This window comes from Rhipicephalus sanguineus, chromosome 5 (genome assembly GCF_013339695.2).
Source record: "Rhipicephalus sanguineus isolate Rsan-2018 chromosome 5, BIME_Rsan_1.4, whole genome shotgun sequence".
NCBI lineage: Eukaryota > Metazoa > Arthropoda > Arachnida > Ixodida > Ixodidae > Rhipicephalus > Rhipicephalus sanguineus.
Genome location: NC_051180.1, coordinates 97126020 through 97149458, shown reverse-complemented (window position 1 = coordinate 97149458; position 23439 = coordinate 97126020). Strand labels below are relative to the sequence as shown.

The 23439-nt window shown below is 47.8% G+C and overlaps 1 protein-coding gene across 3 annotated transcripts in view; it reads right to left on the bottom strand.

Moving 5' to 3' along the window:
• Positions 1 to 23439, bottom strand: part of LOC119394037 (insulin-like growth factor-binding protein complex acid labile subunit) — a 105105-nt gene that overhangs the window by 3275 nt on the left and 78391 nt on the right. The window contains exon 2 of one of the 3 annotated variants that reach the window (XM_037661251.2): positions 4186 to 4350. In XM_037661251.2, coding sequence (XP_037517179.1) covers positions 4186 to 4322 — 137 coding nt within the window. In that variant the 5' untranslated portion in view covers positions 4323 to 4350. Of the gene's footprint in view, positions 1 to 4185; positions 4533 to 23439 lie in introns of those variants that run through there. The other 2 variants (XM_037661252.2, XM_037661250.2) reach the window with 2 other exon arrangements.

The following is a 23439-nucleotide window of genomic DNA, read 5'->3' as shown; positions in this document are numbered from 1 at the left end:
TCACTGCTAGGTGGTTATACAACGTCACTAATAAAGAGCAAACGTTGCAGTCACTGATGACGGCGCCTCAGCAACTTGTGTTGCTTTATTTTTATTATTAGGAACGTGTCCGCACTTCAAAGCGCACGCGTGAGTCACAACACAGAGGCCAGTGATTAGACAAGGAATGTATACTGCATTCTGTTCTACTCTGTCATCTATCAGCGGCTATTATGTCTTGTTCGTTAACTATACAAAGCGCGATTGAATTTCCGTTAGCCCACCTTCATAAGTCATGTATAGAAGTACAATGGTGAGACGTCAATCCATCAACAACATGGCAACAACAGCGAACGTGAAACTTCACGTGACAATGGACAGCACGCAATGCATCTTTCGTCCATCACATCACGTTTCTTTCTTTCGTCTTACGCATCGAACGTCCCGTTTCGAGCTGCCATCCAGAAAAATACTCGCACCTTGTTTTAAAATCCAGCAAAGTAGTGCGACCTTACTGTTTCTCTTGTGAAATTTGCATTATCTGCATAAATCAGAAATTCCGCCACACACTTATGTATGAGGCTAACAATAATTGTTAGCGTTTTACGTCCCAAAACCACGATATGATTGTGAGGGACGCCGTAGTGGAGGGCTATGGAAATTTTGACCATCTGATATTCTTTAATGTGCGCCTAAATCTAAGTAGACAGACCTCTAACATTCCGCCTCCACTCAAATGCGGCCGCCGCGGCCGGAATTCGATCCCGCGACCTTCACTTCACTAGTCGAGCGCCATAACTACTACACCAGTGTGGCGGGCATATGTATGAGGCTCAAGAGAATGTATGCGAGCCGAAGCTGAGTTTGCTTTCTGGTTAGTCATTTCAGGTGCGTTTCTCCGTTGGGAAGTGGGTAAAAATCAAGCAGTAATTTCAGTGGAGCGTGCACTTATATGCTCGATTAAGGCACGCCACTTTGTTTAGTGCTGCGGTGCCACTCTATCAACAAGTCCCCAGGTGCCGTTTAAAGGGCTGCTTCTCCTAGAGCTCACACAGCGTCGCGGCGCTGTCGCAACAACTTCTCCGAAGAATTAGAGGAGCAGCAGAAACGTGCACCACGCACCCACCAATCGCACGGAGCCAACGGCCGGCCATTTCAGCATTGCGTCACCACTCCGATGATCGCCGTGCGGAGCTGTAAACGCGAGCAACATTCTTCGGCACGAGTCGAGCCCGCAGCCGTGTGAGCGCACAGCTTTCACACGGCGACCCCGGCAGCAGCAGCGTCGAGAACCGCTCCCCAACAACGGCGTTTATCGCTACCCACCATCCCTGAAGTATAAACGTCGTCCAGCAAGGCGGGCGGGCGGGCGGCTCACCGTTCCCGACCTCCTCTCCTCGTGGTATAAGTGCCGCTCGATTGCCGTCGCAGCCGCCCCAACAAAACGCAGGCCGGGATGCAGAAGTGGACGGGTCTTGAACGTGTATACGTTGTGCGCGAATATGCGCGAGCGAGTGTGTGTTTGAGTCTGGGAGGGGGAGTGGATGGACGGGTGGCCCGCTTTGGAGCAGTAGCGGGCGTAGTTGAGGTCATCTGTGTCAAGCGAGGGTCAACACCTCTGTGAGAGAGCGCAGTTTCGACCGGTGTGCACCCGGAAGCTGCAGCTGGAGCGGAGCGGAACTCGAGCGACATGACGTCTGACTCTCTCCACCCCGTAGCCATCTGGACCATACCGATCCCCACTTCCTCCCCCCAGCCGCACGCGTCCGCTGCGAAGGCCAGGACAAGCGGCCGCTGCTTGCAGCTGGACTTGTCGTTCATGTTCGATGACGTTCTAACGCGTTCGTTGAGGCGTTTCAAAGCAGAGCTACCTAGGCGCAAGACGACAATCGGTTCGCGTCGAATATCTATACAGTTCTAAGTTATATCTACCAATTTGCTTAATACGACCTTCTCATTAACGACAATCGGAGAACTTATCCAAAACTGGAAAATATCGTTTGACGGAACCTTCAAGAAGACCACAAAACAAGAACGATTTGCTTTTACGCGGCAGCTGCTCCTGCACTAAGAAGGAAACAAAAGGAGTCCTTTTAATGTTTTTGGTGAGTCCTCATTGTCACATGCGTAACTCTCTTTAAAGGTACACGTTAACTCTTTTCGATCATTACATTCTCCGGAGAGTGTATAACGATCTCCGAAGAAAGTTAACGGGTACCTTTAAAGAGAGTTAATATGTGGCAAGTAAGGACTCACCCAAAATATTAAAATGACTAGTTTTGTTTTCTTACAGTGTACGCCCACCCTGTTTGTTCTTTCAACTTCCCCGGAAACGCTCAGGACCTGTATTCATAAAAACATCTTATGCTGGAGTATCTTCTTAAGACGAATTTTCAGCCAATTCTGATCATGACTTCCGAAGGTGATCAGCAAAAAACACTTACGACCGAAAATATCTGTCAATTTCGTCCCACTCTTCACCACGCCCACTCACGAACTTTCAATGTCTAAAGTTTGTCTCGCAATAATGAATCATACAGACAAAATTTACTAGCTGTATGGCAATTCGCGTTTCATATGCCATCGCCCGCCGACAAGCCAAGCGCTACATTCTGCGTAGCCTCGGGTTACTGCGACTTGCCTTGTGCAGCGCGGCTGATTTGCCCGAGCCCGCTATGCACCATCGCTAGGTCACTGTATACGTCTAAGATCGTTGAACGTACCTAAATACTAAGTGCGTCCCCTACGAGCTACAGCCTTATACAAAGAAGGGGATTACACCAAGGAGGAGACGAAGCCCTTTCAACGCAGATTTCGTCAGATGATGCTTGCCAACACACCACGCCGGCCCACTCTGAAGGAACTTGTGTGCACTGCAGCCCGGCGCTCACTTTTGAACTTTTACTCAGAGGTTAAAACGGGTAGCTGAACTGGTAACAGTTGTAATCACATACTACCGTAACAGAACAAACGCAGCCTAGAGCCAATCGAATTGTGAAAAAATCAGGCTGGGATGAGCCTCTTTTAAACGTTGCACTCCATCTTGCATTGTTATCGTGCGTCGCGCCGGGTGCCCCATCTTCATGGCCCATTTCGGCGATAACGGCAGTCCACGCCAATAAAGAAGAGCAAGGAGGATGGAACTGTGAAATGTATATATCGTTCCAAGACGTGATGCCGAAATGATATTCCTGTTGTTTCAGCTACTCGGTGCCAAGAAGAGCCGCTCAGCCTTTTACGGAAAGGAGGTGGAACGTACTACAGAATGGACGCGCGCCTCCTTCACAGTTCGAGTGAAAATGACCGAACTACGTAGTAGGCGATAAAATACTCAATGTGTGGATGAAATTCGTGTATAGCCATGTTGAACATATAAATACGAGACCTGAACTGCGTTTTCAGAACGCGCAGAACGAGGGATTTTGCACGACCGTGGGTGATCTATTTAGTTGAGTTTTCCACAATTGTAAATGCAGGCTATCGCGTCACTGCCTTCGAAAGTGGTGCTCCGAGCACACGACACTTTAATAAATATCGCTTAAATGGGCTTGGAGTTGCCTATAGCGAGAATGTGACAATTGCCACATTGTCGCAACAGCAGTTCGCTTCTTACAATAGTGCCAAATGAGCCCAGAGTAAGAGTTTGTCCCGGCTGTTGCTCAAGAAATCGGCTTTTGACGAAAAGTCAGTCCGGTGAGCTCTAGTGGCTGCGCATAAATGTAGTCTCGTTATTCTTAATCAGAAATCGCTTACCAGTCATGGCTGTAATTACTTCAGTGCGGCTGGTCCATCATATGTTTTCGTGCCCCAAACCGCTCTAACGCATTCTCATGCCGCACCGAGCAGATAATTCACATGAAAACTATAGGTTTCAATTATAAATAGTTGAACGAAAGGAGAGCGTTTGAAATAATCAGAACCCGCCACCATGGTCTAGTGGTTATGGTGCTCGACTGTTCACCAGCAGGTCGCGGGATCGAATCCCGGCCGTGGCGGCCGCATTTCAATGGAGGCGAAGATAATTGAGGCCCGTGTACTTAGATTTAGGTACACGCTAAAGAACAACAGATGGTCAAAATTTCCGGAACCCTCCACTACAGCGTCGCTCATGATTATATCGTGATTTTGGGATGTAAAAGCCCAAAAAATTATATTGAATTAACCAGTTCATTGAGACACTGACGAATCGAACTCAAGATATCTCACCTCAGCATCAGTGGAGCAAGACAGGAGCTGCTGCGTAGCGGAGTCTTGTTCGACAGCTGCGAGCCGATGACCGGTGAGCGAGAGGCCAGGGGCCGCCGGTTAAGTTTGTCCAAGCATGCGTCCACCGAAGCTGGCATTCTGCGCTTCGAGCCAGCGGAGGAGCTACTGGAGAATGAGATGCGTACGCTCGCGAGTACAGTAATCCGTGTGACAGCGCCGACAACGACGACGGGCCCAGATCCATCAGCACTGGCAAGAGGGACGCGAAAGGTTGGCTCAGAACTCGCGCTCTGCTGTCGCCGACGCCCGCTGCCGCTTCGAAGCGTTCGAGCCGTTTGAACCGCTCGGCCCAGGCGACCCCGGCAGCGAGCAAGCGCCCGTGCTGCGGCGGCACCGTCGTTGTTGAGCAGAGGGGGGACAGTGCGTGCGTGCGTGCGTGCGTGTGCGTGTGCGTGTGCGCGTGTGTGTGTGTGTGTGTGTGTGTGTGTCAGGGGAGAGCGAAAAACGTTAACCAGGCCCACGACAGAACATGCCTGACCAAACAGCGGGCTCAGCAAGAAAGAGACAGAGGGAGAGAGAGAGAGAGAAGGAACATTTATTAAGTCGGCTAGCCGTGTAGGGCCGGGCGACAAAAGAAACAAGAAATATAATGAGAGAAGGCGAGTTTATATAAATACACGCGTGCTACGGGATTTCTGCAGAGTACTGACCGGAGTGTTTACTCGCCCATCGACGGATGATATAAAGCAGAAACGTGTAAAGATATAAAATACCCAATAGATGTTATTCATGGGACGCTGAAAGCTCTCTTTAGAAGGGCACCGCCACGGATTGCATGCAGCCTCCTTTTATGATGATTTATTATAGTTTGATTATTCAGAGCTTCGAGGGAGACGATACTTTAAGCTAATATTGCTGCACAAACCAGCTATTTATGAGGGGACACACCTTGAAGAAATTGCGGCGAACAGCACTCTTGTACATACAAAAACCTAGTGTCCACAAAATCAGAGAGAGAGAGAGAGAAAGAGCAGAGGAAGGCAGGGAGGTTAACCAGAAGTTTGTATCCGGTATGCTACCCTGCACTGGGGTTGGGGAATAGGGGGTTGAAAGCGAGAGAGAGAAAATAAATAATAAGGAAAAAAAAATAATCACAACCACACACACACGAGAGCGTTCCGCTCAGAGGCGCTCTAACAGGCCAGTGGATCGCAGGAAGGCTAGTAGTGCCTGTAAAGCCTTCTTCTGCGACGTTATGTCCGGACGATGGCGTAGTAGTCTTTCTTCTGATAGAGGCTGGTCGTCTAACTTGTTGAAAGCATGGCAAAGAGATTGTCTCTGGGTGCTATACTCCGGACAGTCACACAGAACATGCCGAGTTGTTTCTTCGTCGCCGCAGTATTCACAGGCGGTGGTGTCGGCCATCTCTATGCGGAATGCGTACGCATGGGTAAACGCGACGGCCAGCCATAATCTACACAGAACGGTAGCGTCACCGCGGCGATGTCTTGATGGCAGTCGAAGGCTTAACGTGGGATCAAACACAAAATCAAAATCACAAAATCAAAATCACAAAATCAAAACACAAAATCAGAAATTTCAACATCGCCTGTTATGTGGTCTTGTATAGTAGAGTCACGGCATCAGTAACTTCCAGAAAAGCTGCTCGAACATCGATCAGCTTGTGAAAACAATTGACGTCACTAACGTTTTCTGAACGTATCTTTTTTTTTTAACAGCGGAGCCGTTTTTAAACAGGTCGTAATCGCGAACAGAAAATTATCATCATCATGAACTGGCACGCGCTCTCTTCGTCGTCTTCCTCTTCATCGTCTTCTTCATCTTCTGCTTGGCTCCCAGAACACGAGCGCCGATTCCTCCGGCGCGGGATGCAATAAACTGATGCGACACAACGAGTACAGAGAGAGAGAAAGAACGATAAATAAAGGTAGAGAAAAAGAGAGATTCTAGATGACAAAAATTTCTTCGCGAGGCGACATTCGAACCCGTGTATCCACGATCCGAATGCGAGCGTCTTAACCACTCGGCTATCCACGCACGCTAGCATATCCTTGCATAGCATAGCTATGCTATGCATAGCCTTGCATAGCATGGTGTAGCAAGGGGGTGGGAAGGGGAACAGAGGGCGAGGAGGAGGGAAAGGAGCAGGGGAGAGAGTAAAGCACAGCATAGAAAGGCAGAGAAAGAGATAACTAGAGTTAACGAAAGGCAGATATAAAAAGAAGGAGAGAAAGAGAAAAATCAAAGAAAGAGATAGAAAGAAATAGAGAGGAGAGAGACAGAAAGAAAAAGGAAGCGAGAAATGCAGATAGAGAGAGAGAGACAGACAGACAGAAAGAAAGGGAAATAAAGATAGAAAGACCTAAAAAGAGAAAGAAGTAGAAATAAACAGAGGAAGAAACAAAGAGAAAAATTGGCAAAACTAAGCAAAACAGCAACAGCCAGGACTACTTAGGTGCCCATCAGCTCCGCTTTCTCTTTAGCATTGCGCCTCCAGTGCAAGCCACGCTAACTTTTTTTCTCTAAGTCTTGTCATCTGTCTCTCTCTGTCTCTGTCGCGTAGCTCAGTCGAATGTTATGGAAAATCCGTCAACGAAATTTGCCAATATTTTCGATGCCCTCCATTCCCATAATACAACTCGAAGGCGAGAGCCATCATCATCTTTTTTTTTCTCAGTCGATGAATTAATCCTCCCCCGCCCTCTCCGAAAACTTTTTGCACCTAAAGTGGTTTTGCACTGTCTCCAGGATCGGAGGCATTGCAAGCTTTCTGCGCGTCACCTGGTTTTGCACTGCCTCCGTGATCACCCCACCTTGGACCAAGCGAATATGTCATGTGGTGACGTAATCGTGTGACGTCACGTTATGTGTAATCAGAGTGGCGTCATGATTACGTCATATGGTGACGTCCTCACGGGATAATGATTTTTCGCATCACTCGTGTTGACGCGGACGGCGCCGACGGTCAATTTTCGAGTTTCATGAGGTATCTAAGGCTTTCGTCTTAATAAACCACTAAATCAACGCCGGTGCAGACGTGAACAGTCGGGTTCGTCACTGTGTTGAACTGTGGGGTTCCAGACGACTTGTATTTCTGCTTACTAGTGAGTGCAGCCGCAGCATATACACCCCGCACTCTTCTGAAGGTTACGCTTTGTCCGGGTCACGATTCACATGTCGACGAAATGCGAGTCGTCCTCGGTTCGTGGGAAAGCACCGACCGCTCTACGTACACAACGAAGACCGCTTCTACCCATCTCGAGAATGGCTTAATGAGACTTACAGCATGTATACGTATATAGCTTTGAGTCTGCGCTTGCATTGCACGCGCGCGCGTACATGTGGGCCAAGATGTCACGGTCACACAAGCAAACCCCATTATCTTCTCGGTCTCTATACTTCTGTTTATTTATCTGGTAAGACATCGGGTTATAATCCAAAACGTGGCATACGCGCCCGTCTCGCGCAAATCGAACATGCGTGTCAAATGTCTCAGTCTGTCATTAGCCCCGGCAGGCGGTTGACAGATGTCGTCTCGGGACATGCGTTTAGCGGAATGAGACGACACTAGCTGTCACCGACCGTTACCATTGGTAACTACTTTCTTGCACATCAGCAAGGCGGGTAATTTAAGCCTTAGATGCCTCATCAAACGCGAAAATTTACCGTCGGCGGCGTCGGCGTCAACATGAGAGATGCAAAAAATCATCATCATGTGATACGTCCCCATATGACGTCATCATGACGTCAAATATCGCCAAAATGTAGGGTACGTTAAGTGACGTCGCATGATGACGTCATCACATGACATCGTCGCTTGGTCAAAGGTGGGCCGATCGCGGAGGCAGTGCAAAACCAGATGAGGTGCAAAAAGCTTGCAACACCTCCAATCCTGGAGGAAATGCAAAATCACGTTAAGTGCACAAAGTTTTCCGAGGGGGGGGGGGGGGGGGAGAATTTTCGCTCACTCGACGTATACGTCGACTGAGCAGAAGAATAGGGCTTTCGCCTCCGAGTCGTCATAAGGGACCCTGAGAGAGAGAGAGAGATATATAATAAAATGAGAGAAAGGCAGGGGGGTCGACCAGAATTGTAGCATCCCGTTTGCTACCCTACACTAAGGTAAGGGGGAAAGGGAAAGAAAGATGGAAAGGAAAGCGGAGAGAAGAGCAGGCGTACGAAAAAAGAACAAATAAACAAAATGAAGGTGTATAGCGGGAGTACTATAGACTATTCAATAGGCCACTGCCACGCAAGAAATTCAGTAAGGCTTTAATTGATTTTCGGTGCGAAGACAGTTCGGGTCGGCATTTAGCACTGACAGTTCCGACAGGGGTTTGTCGTCAAGGCGGGCCAACACAGCAGCTAGCGGCAGTCTGAGCGAGCTGTAGCGAGGGCTGCGACAAAAACGTGGTCTATCGTTTCTTCGCTGTCGCACTGACTGCAAGCAGCACTGTCTTCCATGCCGATTCGGAAGGCAAAAGATTTAGTGAAAGCAACACCAAGCCACAGTAGGCAAAGCACCGTTGCCTCGAGTCGAGAAAGTCCGGACGGAGGCCGAAGTCAACGACATGGGTCCAGTCTATGCAGTCGTATGTGCTGTAAACTTGGTGTGGGAAGGATTTCATGTCTTCATTGGCAATCTCTCGAATTTTCATTGCAGCATCCGTTCTTGATAACGGGATGGATTCTTGTACGCCGATTTCGTGTGCAGTTCGAGCAGCTGCGTCGGCATGTTCGTTGCCCAAGGGACCCTTTCTTAACGCTCTTTCTTCGTACTCATTTGTTTTTAGCAATGCTTCAGTGATGTTGAACTTTTGCAGTCAGTTCTAGCATGGTTGTGCCTAAATCTATTGGTGACACCGCGAATCTAGCAGAGTATAACTTTGTAAACGTCGGCTTCTTCTGACTATCGGCTGTTGTAGCAGCAGCATCACATTCGCTGAGTCACAATGATGCCGTTCTTGTTCTCGTATTTACATAGCGAACAACCAGAGTTGGGTATGCCTGAATTTTGTGCAGAAGCCCAATGTATACGGGTGCTGCGCGCTTCATCATTCCCACGAGGAAACGGCACGCCCTGCTGCGTCCCTTCTGTCCCCTCGTAGGCTAGAGAAGAACGGAAGACCATCCTGGCCACTGGCGTGCGCGGGGTTCACCATTTTGGGGGAGGAGAAGCGGGGCAAGTGGGGGGGGGGGGGCGAAGTTTATCCGAAAAGCCGTCCCCCCCCCCGCTCTTCCCGACCCCCTCCCGCAAAGATGAGATGAGAATGAGAAGGGGCGATCCCCCCTCCCCCCCCTCCTTGCGCGCTCGCCTATGACCTATGATCCTGGCAGCAGTCACAGATGAAGATGGGTTGTATAAGACTATAAGCAAATGGGGAGCCGAAGTAAACTGAACGGTGACCACGCCGCTTCGCGTCTCCAGGTTCCCCAAGCGAAATCAGCCCAGCCCTCGCTAATGCAGTCACAGTCAGCGGACACTGTTTTCGAGCTGCGGGGCTGTTCGCACGCGAGTCTTCGTCTTTGCTTGCTACCGCTGATGGAGTAAATTGGCGTGGGTTTGTTACATTTCCGGCGGAAGATCCGGACGTTTCCGAAATTGAAGCTTATACTAGAAATCACGCGCACGCTTGGTGGTCGGAACGCCGGCAACACGCACAAAATTCCGAAAGTCACGCACATGCCTCGCGAAGCAAAAAAAGAAAAATGAAAATAAAAAATCATGTTCGTAACAGACCAGCACGCCTTTTTTTCTAAGCCTGCTTATTTGTGCTTCCATGCGTGCATGTGTTGGCACACGTGTTCAAATTGGTGCTATATTTCACAAAGAATGGGATAGTTTACATAGAAAATTAGTTAAATTACCACTGAGAACTAAACAAAATTTAGTCAATTCCACGCCGTGAAAACCGTCGAAGAGAGATCTGTAAGCACGCGAGTGTATTTCATTGGCTAGCGAGATCACGTGGTGTCCTAAATCCGCCGCTAGATTTGAAATGCGCGCGCTTAGACCTGATTCTGCAACCATTCGTGCATAGCCAAGTGGTTATGACACTTCCCTTCGGACCGTGAGGGACCCGGATTCAAACCACGCCTCGCCAAGGAATCTTTTTCTGTTTTATTTATTTCTTCATTCGCCCCCCCCCCCTGGTCACGTGACCTGCGTGCGCTGTAAAAAACTTTAGCATAACACAGATGCTTTTTCACTGTCATAGAACTAAAAACGAAACGCGTGGTTCCCATTGGGTGTCACTGAAATGATGCTGTCCACGTGCGGGAAGACATTTAGGACAGCATAACGATTTTCCAAGTCGAAGCACACGTCCGACCGCAGATTGGCTTGTTTCCTGGCGTCGACCTCAATGAATGAGTGAATGAAGAAACGAACGCTTGGCATGGTGGGGAAGGGGGAGAGAGTGAGCGGCTCCCACACGCATAATATACCATACTTGAACCCGTGGGATGGATCTGTGCAAGTGATGCTTCAACTAGATACTGTACTTTTCCTCGGCTTCATGCGCTACAGCTTACCTGTGCTGGTCAGGACCCGAAGAACAAACGTACGCGTCCTCCAGTCGATTCAAGCTCAAGCACTCAGAATATGCCTTGGGCTTCCGAGATGCGCGTTCTCAGCAGCGACTGTCGTCATTGCTCGTGGTCCCCCAATCACAACATACACTCGCGTCGATGCTTTAAGAATGCACATAAGATATCCCGCCCGGATTCCATAGCACCCCCTCCCCTCACTTCAAACTTCTAGGCCGCATTCTGCGTTCAGCGGTATTATTGCTTCGCATCGCACAGTGATTCCCACAAACTTCATGCACGCAGCAAGACCACCGTTACCGTTGTGTCGTCTACGTCCACTGGAAGCCCTGATAACCATTCCCAGAATACGAAAGCAAGAACAGTCGTCATATTTGGCCCTACAACAAGCCACCCTACTTTTCCTGCATGAAAAGCACAGTGGATGCCTTCACATTTACACGGGTGGTTCAGTTTCTTCTGCAAGCTCAGCAGGGGCAGTGGTCATTCCCAAGAAATCCGTCACCATAAAATTCAAGATATCGCATTTGACATCATCGACGGCTGCAGAATACACCGCCATCCGTGTAGCGGAAGAACCGCCACAAACATGGTCGATCTTCTCCGACTCCAAAGCAGCACTCCACTGCATTATGTCGCCATATCGTCATGGACCAAATGAACAGTTAGTCGCTGACATAAGACTGCTTCATCACCGCGCTATAGAGAAGTAGCACAACATGGCCTATCAGTGGATACTGAGTCATTGCGGTATCTACGGAAATGACCGTGCAGATGAAGCCGCCCGATCTGCTCATGATGCTCTCTATTGTGTAGGTATACTGTTATCGAGAATGGACGCCGCTACAAGGCTTCGTTCACTTGCACGTGAACTGACACTCGCACAGTGGAACTCGACGCAATTTACCAACGCCCGTCTTCACAACTTGGACCCGAATCTACAGCTCCGTCTTCCGTCGAGAATAACTAGAGCTGAGGAGACGCTCCAGTGCCGCCTGTGGCTCGGGGTGGCGTTCACGAATGCTTAGTCATTTCGAATTGGAATGGCCAGCAGACCGACAGACCGACATGTGATTACTGTAGCTGCGAGGAGACAATCGTCCATCTTCTCTGTGAGTGTCCTCGCTTCAGTGCGCCAAGGAAAGAACTTTCAAAAGTGTTAGATAGACTTGACAATCGCCCATTGTCGGAGGAAAAGGTCTTAGGACACTGGCCGAAACCGTCCTCGGCACGGAAAGCTTTGAGAGCGTTGTTGCGCTTCTTGCGGACAACTAGTCTCAGAGACAGACTTTAAGCATTGTCGTTCATCGTATTATTGTTCTTTTATTAGCTCCTTTTTTTTGCAACGTCTCTTTTCCATCATCTTTTACTCCCCTTACCCCTTTCCCCAGCACAGGGTAGCCAGCCGGTCTGAGAACTAACTAACCTCCCTGTCCTTCCGTTTTTCTTTTCCTCCTCTTCCTCCTTGAACTACTACAAACTCGTGCGAGTTTCAGTTCTTGTAAGCATAATACCAAAAGTGGCCACATTTTTTACCCAACACAGTATCCAGACCGATGGCCTTTCTGCGGAGGACACCCATGCTTGTACCATGCCACGTGGGAATGCCCCAAACCGTCCGGCCTACCTAGAGTTAATACTCAATCCCTACTCTCCCTGCGGGAATTAGGCCGCTTTTTCCAGCCCAGCCCTTCACGACCAAGGAATACTGATGGACCGGGACAGCCGGACCGAAGCAGCAAATGGGGCCCTGGACTAAGGTTTCCACCCTCCGAGTGTTCACAAGCAAAGAGAAAAAAGCTTTTTACTACTGCTACTGCTACTACTGCTACCAGTATACTAGTAGTACTACTACGACTACTGGCTAATGTTGGCCAGTGTTAACTAATGCTGGCTTGCTGTTACCCAGAATTTTATGGTGTTGGCTACTGATCATTAGTATTGTCAGCGTAAGGCATGAGCAGCTGAAACTTCACACACGCACTACAGTTCCTCTTAGAGAAATTCGCCGCTATTTTTCTTAATGAGTGTACACTCTCAGCCAAGTTCTGTGTGAAATGCTAGCCATAGCCAGGAAATTGTACCAACTGGTCTAGTTTCCTAGCTATAGCCGGCACTTTACCCTGGGCACGTTAAGAGTATAGTCACAAGCATTCCGTGCACTGGCTTTTTCAGCCAACACGTCCCGTCGAAAGGTCAAGCATTCGAACGGAAAGCTCCAAGCAAAGTCAACGAGGCAGGTTGCCTGTCATGCAAGGGCGACGTGTCAATGACTGCACGCCTGCGAGCGCCGACACTATGCAAGGCCGAGCGACGGAGGCCTTACGCTGAAAACAACGACAGGCTTTCCCGCCACCCGTGGAGCGCTCGCCTCGCTATTCAATGAAGACCCGTTGACGGATACGTACTCGCGTTGTTTACGGCGCCGAGACGGAAACGCGCATGCTTACGTTTTGCCACACGGTAAGCAAGGACTCGAACCACCCACACGCCAATTAGGTCTTTTCGAGTCCTTGTGTTTTTCCCTGAGCCGGAAAAGACTGAGCGCGCTGTGGCAATTAGTCATACTTAATGGTATGATGATGAAGAAGCAAAGCTTTGAAGACAATCAATATTCGGGTAGACGGTTCCTTTACTTCCGTTTCCCAAGATGTCTTTTCGAGGGCTAAAGCTGACAATTATAACTAACTGACGCTTGCAACAAAGGAGCCTGTTTTGCCATTACAGTCGCTCTATACCGTAACGAGCCACAAGTCCTACTTTGTTAGACACCCGCAATATTCTAGATCAGAGGTCTCAAACTTACATTAGCTACCGGGCCGCAGTCACGAAATTTAGTCTCACAAAGGGCCGGAAGAGTGAAGAAGACGGAAGCAGGGAAGGGGGGGGGGCGGCGTGAACAAAATAAAATGTCACCTAACGTTGCCATTTGAAAGAAGTCCTCTCTGATATCTTATGGGTCATTTCTGAAGCAGGATTTGGAGTCAGGATTCGAGAACATATCGATACCGATCTCCACAATGACTAAAATCTGGACACCGATCCTGAACAAGCCCACATCACAACCCTAGCTGAAGTATCGAGTTTTTGTTCCGCGGTTATCCTTCAAGACAAGGTGACCGCGTGGGGTGCTTTACAAACAAAGTTCTTAAGAACAGTGACGTGCGTAGCTTACACGGACAAAGTATTATTCACAATAGGCGAGAAAGTGATGCGAGCACCATTTAGAAATGTGACAAGCAGTCACAAAGCCATAAAAAGAATGTGGGACGAAGACTGTCACGTGTGGGCGGTGGGCCGCTAGAAAAGTCGGCAGGCCGCGCGTGTAAGACCCATGTTCTAGATAGAGAGAGAATTGCATTCTTTGTTTGGCCGCATTGTTGACGGTCGGAAGGAAAGATTGAAATTGGTGCGGAAACAATTTCGCTGAATAATTCAGCACTACTGAGTGCAACTCAGAAAGTATCTTCCACTGCACAAATCTCCCACGCGCGCCGAAGCAGCTTCATGGAGGAAGCTACAAACCAAAACCTTTCCGCACCGCACGCTATATCACTACACGTACCCCGCACAATACCAGCGGCACTTCTCAGACTGTACGCTCTACCGCGCCATTTGGGTGCGTCAGGAGCACCAACCCACCAGTCCCACGCCCAACCGTACAACAGCGGGAAGCCTCGCTGTCTAGCGTTAACTCCCGGGACCAGTTCAGACTGGTCACAAGAGCGCGCAGGGCGGCCGCGGCTCATGGGTTCCTGGACCGAGGACTCCACCCGCGCCCTAGGGCCACCGGACAGCCCTGCGGTTTCTTTTAACACGAAAGTGTTTTATGCCGGGGGTCCACCGAGACTTCACTGACGTCATTTCCGCCACGGAAATGACGTTGGTAAAATGCACACGAACAGATGACAAAGAAAAAATTCACCGACGATTACGATACTGCCTATTACGAGACAGACAGTACGATTTTCCATGCGATGTGCCGGCCACCGCGGTGGTGGGGGAGAGAGAATGGTGGCTGTCCGATGCTATGAAAGGTCACCATTCCGGTTTCCCCACCGCCGTGTCGGATGTCGCATCGCATGGAAAATCGTACCGTCTGTCTCGCCCTTAATGCGAGTTCTGAGCGCAGCTTCGTGTAGGGTGTAAATAACGCTCTCAACGGGTGTAATTAAAGGTTATCTCTCTCTCTCATTTCATTTTTTCATGCCTATCGGTTACGCCACCGACAGCAACGCTGACGCCGCTCAAAGCAGGAACGGGCGCCTAAGAGCTGCGCTCTAAAAACTAGCGGAAAAAGTTTCGTTGACGCGGATGACCTGGGTGTCAAACCCATGACCTCTCGGTCCACAGTTACAGGTGCCAGGCGCTATAGCAACTGCACTACTGAAACACATACACTAGGCTTTACAAACGCGCCTTATATCTCTCACACCTTCTCCGCGAGAGAGGCGCCAGAGGGAAGTGGAACGCCTCCGCGCGTCCCTGAAACGTGTGGTATATGTGTGAGCACAGGCGTAGGTTACCCGATCACTGGGGAGAGCACACCTAGGCGTTTCTCTCCTCAAACGACGACGCCTTGACTGAGTGCATATCAAGTACCAGTGTTTATTATGTGCTTGCTGATGTCATCTTTGCACGGGATTCACCATATCCTGTGTCCTGGTGTATGTTGACTACTTCAACTACCACAAAGGCTGAAACATGAATATGGACGTTAGTCGTAGGTATCGAAATGCACCACAAGGCGTCAACGTCTGTGCATCCATGTTACACAGTGCTATAGCTGCCAAACACCAATAGACATTGTGCAAGCTCTCAAATATCTATGTACAATAAAAAATCGACTACTTCTGTGAAGACGCACAATGTCTTCGTCTCAACAACACAATGTCTTCGCCAAACGTGCTATAAGTGAACTTGACAAGCACTAGACAACTCCATTTGCAGAGAAACGCGAATAAGCCCAAAAAACGCGACAAGCGACTGGAAAATGCTATAGGTGACTCGGTGATGAAAGAAGCCTAAATCTGCCTATACAGTTGCCAGCGGAACTGGAAACTCGGCAAGGCGGACTAGAGGATTCAGACGCCCGACGAGTATGGACAGCTGCGCATAAAGATTAAACGGGACCGCATAAACGGACAGCTGCGCATAAAGATGTAAACGGCACCGCATATGCGGTGCCGTTTACATTGACACCGCATTTTCCCGCGTGTAACTCGGCCCTGCATATAACCCGCACTCCCAACTGCAAACCGCGGAAAAATAAAAATTAAAAATAAAATCCCCACGCACTGCCGTGAAACCGCCTTCTTTGCATTATCGTGAAGTGCCGTGAAGCCAACTTGTGCACCGAGGTTCACGCCAAAAATACGATCAATTCTTTAAAAGTTTTATATCGAATTATATGATACATCGCAATAATCCCCGTTTTTTAATATATGCTCCTTTGACTGCATATAAAGTACTGCACACCGACACATATCTACACATACCCAACACCGTTAGGCAGAAGGCTTGCTCATGGACGAGAAAATGCGGCTAAAAGCACTTGATGGGTGCTGCCATGGTGTGTTGTTAGGAGGAAGCACTCCCTCAACGCGCGGCCTCCGAAAGCCCCTGTACACGGTGCCCAATTTCGGAGGCTAGGTCTGTATTACGTGACATAGTCTCTAGTTCTCGCGAGTCGTTTCTGACCTCATTCTCGACTGAAAAAAGAGTACAATTCTTTGGTGATGCAAATATGCGGCCAAGAAAGTGGTTCTCGTAACGCAGCAAAACTGCGCAGCGCCCCTGGTTTGTCGAGGCTCTCCGAGGCCGTGCACCGGTGGCTCTGTTGTAGACCGCTCCCGCTACGTGGCAGCACTAGTTACAGTATCCGTAATGCGCAAAATTTGAACGTGTTCAATGCACACACTCCACGCACGTCACCGCTCCTAAGACTGCGGACGATGTTGCCGTTGAGCACTGGAGTAAATCATGGAAGTCTCAGGGGGACCCCGACCCCCCTTGTGTTCAGGCTGGGGGGAAGGAGGACACCCCTTGCAAGTGTCCCTGCCCCATGATCGTCTTTTATTTTATTAATAGCATGATTTTACATTTGACGTAATTAAAAATAAAACCTACATTCATGGCCGCCATGGAAAATGGACGCCGTGTCAAGATGTGTGTCCCTCCTAGTGATTTTTTTTTTTCTGAATTTGCGCCACTGCCGTTGAGGCATTGAATGTGTATCGTATAATGCAATAAACGAATTATTAGGTTACGCGAAATCGTTACAATGTTCACGAGGGTCTGCAGAAGTCCTGCTCGCGAAATGGCGGTATATGTCAAAGCGGTGTGTATTCACACTAAACCAAATTTTCTCTTATGTTTATTGTATCAACCTGTGCAGTTTGCATAACTGCGGCGTTCATCTGCTGCTGAATTACAACGGTCAGCATAAAAGTCACAAAATCAGTCTAGACTGATGAATTTGTGTTTGACAACTCTATTGGCCTGAATTTCGCGATCATGGCTTCATTACTAAAACAAAAAATGAAAGTCAATGCTTAATTTTCTTTAATGTTCAGCCGGAAACCCCAATACCGGTATTTCAGGACGACGTTATAGGTTTCAGAATACTTTTTTTTTTTGCATTTTTGCGACGGTGTGGCTGCAATAAACGTTCCTGAATCTTGTCATGTTAACCCTTTGACGCGCTATGTACACAATTGTGTGCAGCACTTGTTTTTGTCAGTTGTATCGACTAGTAGCTAAGGAAGAGCCAGATACATTGAGCTTTGGATGAATTAAATGTCCTGCGCAATAAATTTGTCTTAATTTAACTTCATTTTGCACTGTACTGTTGCACACGATTAATTTGCTGAAGGCACTACCACGTTCGACGAGTCGTTTGACGTGCCGCTTCCCGCGAGCCGCGCCTAAAGTACAATTTTTCTTTCCTAGAAATTGACATCACCGAAAACGAATTCGCGCTATAATTCTAGCCTGAAATTTGATTCCTATTTATGCAAAAACAAGGCACGATGACTTCAACATAAACAGATATTTAATTACAATTTAACTAGGAATAATTACTACAACACGCACTAAATTAGTGTATTATGACATTATTTTTGTTGAAATAGAATATCGAGTGCCTTGAAATGACGTTGTATCGATTTGACGCATTTACAGACAGTTTTTCATAGGTGGCGTCTGAAAGGGTTAAGTCTCTGGCTGTCTTAAAACACAACGTAACCCATTTTTATCTCAGTTGATTTATATAGGCCCGGGCACGCAAACGCCATCAGGAATCCATATGACGTCATCTATGGCGTGCCTTTAACTTTCCTGGGAAGTGGGTGGGAGGAGTCGCCACGGAACATTTTCTTGCCGACGGCAGCGCGAGGTCGTAGTCGTTAAGCCTCGGTTATGTGTGTGGCCGTTGTGTAAGTACCTATACGTGGGCGTGAGCGGAGAAACGGTCGTTCAAGCGACACACCACGTTCTCTTTCAGTACACGAACAAATATTGTGTTTAAACAAACAGCTCGTTCATCGCGGAGGCGTACTGGGCATCAGGAGTGGACTGGTGTGACAAAGGGCGTTAGTGTTCGTTCTTGAGAGACGAACGCCTTCCCTTTCAAGCACCCCCACACGGAGATTTAAGGGAGTGTAAAAGACACGCGAGGCAGAAAGCTTCTACTAAGCCCTTGCACTCATATGCTGAATTAACATGAGCGGTGTGTGCTAAAGCGTATTCGACTGGATTTCACGAAATGTATTTTTTACTGGCTTGTCGCCTCTCGGAATCCACATACTGTTTGCCTCTAAATAAATACTTTCCTCGCTTGCTAAACTATTCTACTACAGTACCTTATACTGCTGCCAGGCAGTGCCGTTGATGAACTACAGTTGTTGGAGGCGGCGGTGGTGGTGCTCATAATTCCTTGTATTTTTTTTCTCGGTATGTTTCTGAATATATAACTGCGCTTTCTTTCAAAGTAGCTGCGAGAATCTGCTTGTCGCTAAATCAAGATTTATTTTTTAAATGCGAAGCATTTCTTAGCGAACTTCTGCGACTTTCAGCGTATCTAATCTATCTATCTATCTATCTATCTATCTATCTATCTATTATCTATCTATCTATCTATCTACTATCTATCTATCTATCTATCTATCTATCTATCTATCTATCTATCTATCTATCTATCTATCTATCTATCTATCTATCTATATAGCCGCCTACGACTTTGTGCTCTCCTGGTCGCTTGGTTAATCGAATGTACACCAAAGTTGGTATGGTGTAACATGACTGTATTACGAACATAAATGATAAGTCATAACATGAAAATCATGACACGCATGTCATGTACAGCATGATTTACATGCCACGCTCATGGGGCGCTGGCGGCCGTTTCGCTAGCTTGATCTACCCCGAAATTGGTATTGCGCGTCATGACTGTGTGACGAACATAAAAACACGAGTTAACATGAATATCATGACACGCATGTCATGTACAGCATCACTTACGTGCCACGCTCATGGGGCGCTGGTGGTCGTTTCGCTAGCTTGATCTACCGCGAAATTGGTATTGCGCGACGTGACTGTGTGACGAACATAAATAACACGAGTTAACACGAAAATCATGACACGCATGTCATGTACAGCATGACACGTGCCACGCTCATGATGCGCTGGCGGCCGTTTCGCTAGCTCGGTATACACCGAAATTGGTATCTTGCGACGTGACTGTGTGACGAACATAAAAACACGAGTTAACATGAAAATCATGACACGCATGTCATGTACAGCATGACTTACGTGCCACGCTCATGGGGCGCTGGCGCCCGTTTCGCTAGCTTGATATACACCGAAATTGGTATCTTGCGACGTGACTGTGTGACGAACATAAAAACACGAGTTAACATGAAAATCATGACACGCATGTCATGTACAGCATGACACGTGCCACGCTCATGGTGCGCTGGCGGCCGTTTCGCTAGCTCGATATACACCGAAATTGGTACCTTGCGACGTGACTGTGTGACGAACATAAAAACACGAGTTAACATGAAAATCATGACACGCATGTCATGTACAGCATGACACGTACCACGCTCATGGTGCGCTGGCGGCCGTTTCGCTAGCTCGATATACACCGAAATTGGTATCTTGCGACGTGACTGTGTGACGAACATAAAAACACGAGTTAACATGAAAGTCATGACACACATGTCATGTACAGCATGACGCGTGCCACGCTCATGGTGCGCTGGCGGCCGTTTCGCTAGCTCGATCTACCCCGAAGTTGGTATTGCGCGACGTGACTGTGTGACGACCATAAAAACACGAGTTAACATGAAAGTCATGACACACATGTCATGCATGACTTACATGCCACGCTCATAGTGCGCTGGCGGCCGTTTCGCTAGCTTGACATACACCGAAATTGGTATCTTGCGACGTGACTGTGTGACGAACATAAATAACACGAGTTAACACGAAAGTCATGACACACATGTCATGTACAGCATGACTTACGTGCCAGGCTCATGGTGCGCTGGCGGCCGTTTCGCTAGCTTGATCTACCCCGAAGTTGGTATTGCGCGACGTTACTGTGCAACGAACATAAATAATAGGAGTTAACATGAAAACCATGACACGCATTTTGCTAAACGACATACAAGACGATGTATGCAGCTCTTTGCTGGCTGCTTCGCATTACATCGATTCCCACAATGCGTGGGATCTGCCGGCTTTTTTTTTTTTTTTTGCGAATCCTACACCAATTAAGGGCCGTCCAGAGGGCCCACGACGCGGCGGTGAGGCTTGGCCTCCCCGTCCCCACGTGGGAGCGGCCCGCGGCGCTGCCGCCCTGAACGGCTGCGGTGCTCCTCAGGACTATCTTAATAAAGTTCATTGTCTGTCTGTCTGTCCATTTAAAACAACGAGTCTGTTTCCTATAAACAAAAATACTCCATTATGAGCTAACAGAGCATCGTCTATGGCGCAGCTTTCTTTGACACATGAAAAAAAGTATTCATTTCTCCCGTGGTAACGAGATAATTGGGATTCTATTCTTCACTGCGATCTATTTAGATGCCATAGCCGAAGCATTTGGGATAAAGGGGCGCTTGTCCGGCCTTCCAATTGTTATTTGGTAATGTTCTTTGCGTCAAGGGATCTAATGCCAAATCTCTGTCGTTACTACGACAAAATGACTCCCTCGTGTCCCTCGAAGGAAATTCCTACGCTGAGTATCCCTTGTTGAAACCAGCTTGCCTCTCGGTTTATTGAAGTCAACTGTTATTTTTTAACCCATTCAAGTCTATCATCAAGAATATTTGATATGATACTGAAAGTAAGGCAATGGATCCATCATTCTTCAACATTCTTTTACGCCTACAAGTTCTTGGGTGTTAAGACAATGTTGGCATTTTTCCAACAATCCCTCATCCTTGATCAAGTAGACTGTCAAATACTACCTTCTCCCTCTCTCTGTGCATATGCGCGTGCGCGCGTGTATGGATGGATGGTTGGATAGATGGATAGACTGCCAGTTTGCTTGCTTTATTACGCAACGCTAAAGTACATCGCTTCGCAGACGAGCACACGCCAGCAGCCCGCTTTCATTATTCTTCTCTTTCTTCAACAGAGCTCGTCACGTCGACTACATGGTTCACAATACTCGTTTATACATGCTGAGAGAGAAGGGGAGAGAAATGTGGAACGGAGAAGGAGGAGTTGACGTCGGAGGACGCTCAGGATAGTTTAAGTGGTCTAGCTCACGTCACGCTCTTTTCTAGATAAATGGATGCTGCGTTCTCCGTGGCTGCTGTGAGCGTCAGCGATAAGGGAAGCGGAATAGCTGCTGCTCTGAAGCGAAGGACTCGGTAGATACGTTCTAGACGTCGCTAATTCGCACCTTCCTTACATTTGCCCATTTATGTAGCAGCGCCTTCAGCGAGCGTATATATATATATATATATATATATATATATATATATAATATATATATATATATATATATATATATATATATATAGATAATATATATATTATATATATATATATATATATATATATATATATATATAATATATATATATATATATATATATATATATATATATACTACATGCCGGTCGTAAGTATATACGCGTCGTGAACTAGAGCGCACCAACCGCCGATAATCACGAAAAGCGTTTTTTTTTTTTTTCAAACGAGAAGTACTATACATGATGGCTACGGGAGTGTTGCTTCTTTTTTTTAATATTATTATTATGTTTGGCTCTACAGACTGGAATTACGACAGCCCCAACGTAATATAAGAGGGCGCTGCACGCATCTAACTCAGTGGAACGTGTGAAAGAAGCTACAACTATAGCTGTAGAGCTGTAGCTACATATGTGAAAGAAGTACACAGCTGTAGCCCATCGGCGACGTTAAATATAAAGTGGAAGCCACGTACGATTCTGCCGCGCACTTTGTCCTGTAATCCCGAGCATTTGAAACATTCGGGCCGCCAAGTCCTTCCATTTCTTTCTTTCTTTTCTTTTCTTTCTTTCTTTCTTTCTTTCTTTCTTTCTTTCTTTCTTTCTTTCTTTCTTGGCGCCTCACCTTTTATAGCCGAGGCACCTTAAGCACTAAGTGCGCCTTATGTACGACCCGCGTAATAAGCGGCGTGCGCTGGCGCACTTTCCGATCGGGTGAGCAGTGAGCATTGCCGCATGCTTTGGCCTAGCGAGGGACCAAGCGGTGTGTTTGTGCGCGCGCGTGTTGGTGCGCTGTGCTCTGTTGCCGCTGCTGCTGCCGCCGCCACGGTCGGTGCACCTCGATAGCGGATCTGTGCCCCGAAATCACACGGCGCTCGCCGGCTGGCCCGCCCGCCCGGGCACCGAGAAGCCGCCGCCGCCGCTGGGGGCTCAGAAAGGTTCAACGTCCCGCGCGGAGAGCTTGACATGCACCGTGCCACGGTTGCAATGCGCGCACCCCTGCCTTCCCCTTGCCGCTTATAGAACTATTTGCCGCACCGCGTGCGCTACGGAAGCGTCCCGTGGGTCTCCCCTACCAACGAGCAGGTGTCTGGACCTGTGTAGCGTAGATTTCAGCTGGATTAAAAGCAACGCTGTTTCCTGGGTGACTAAAGAAGGAAGATGATGTGGGAGATATGCCGCCGATAGTGTTCCTAAACTAGAAAGAAAGAAAGAAAGAAAGAAAGAAAGAAAGAAAGAAAGAAAGAAAGAAAGAAAGAAAGAAAGAAAGAAAGAAAGAAAGAAAGAAAGAAAGAAAGAAAGAAAGAAAGAAAGAAAGAAAGAAAGAAAGATAAGTTCTTTTCCCACATAAAGTAAGTTCAAAGGCATTCGTGTTTCATTCTTGTCTCGCACGTGCAAAAGTGTAGTATTCTTCTGTTTTGTGTATGTATTGTTCCTTTCTTCTTAAAATAAATTCAGTTGCGAGTACAGCGCTTGCGTCGTTTTTCTTATACGTGTCCAACCTGTTGCGCAGCTTTTTTTTTTTTTTTTCACCATGAATTCTATACGGTGCGGTTTTCGGGCAAATGTTGCTCGCAGGCAACTTGACTGGCCCGAAAACCCAGACCTAAGGCAAAAATAAGATGACGGGTTCACACTCGTAGACATATACAAGGATAAATATCGTTTGCAAACATGCGTACAGCGCAAAGAGAGGTAG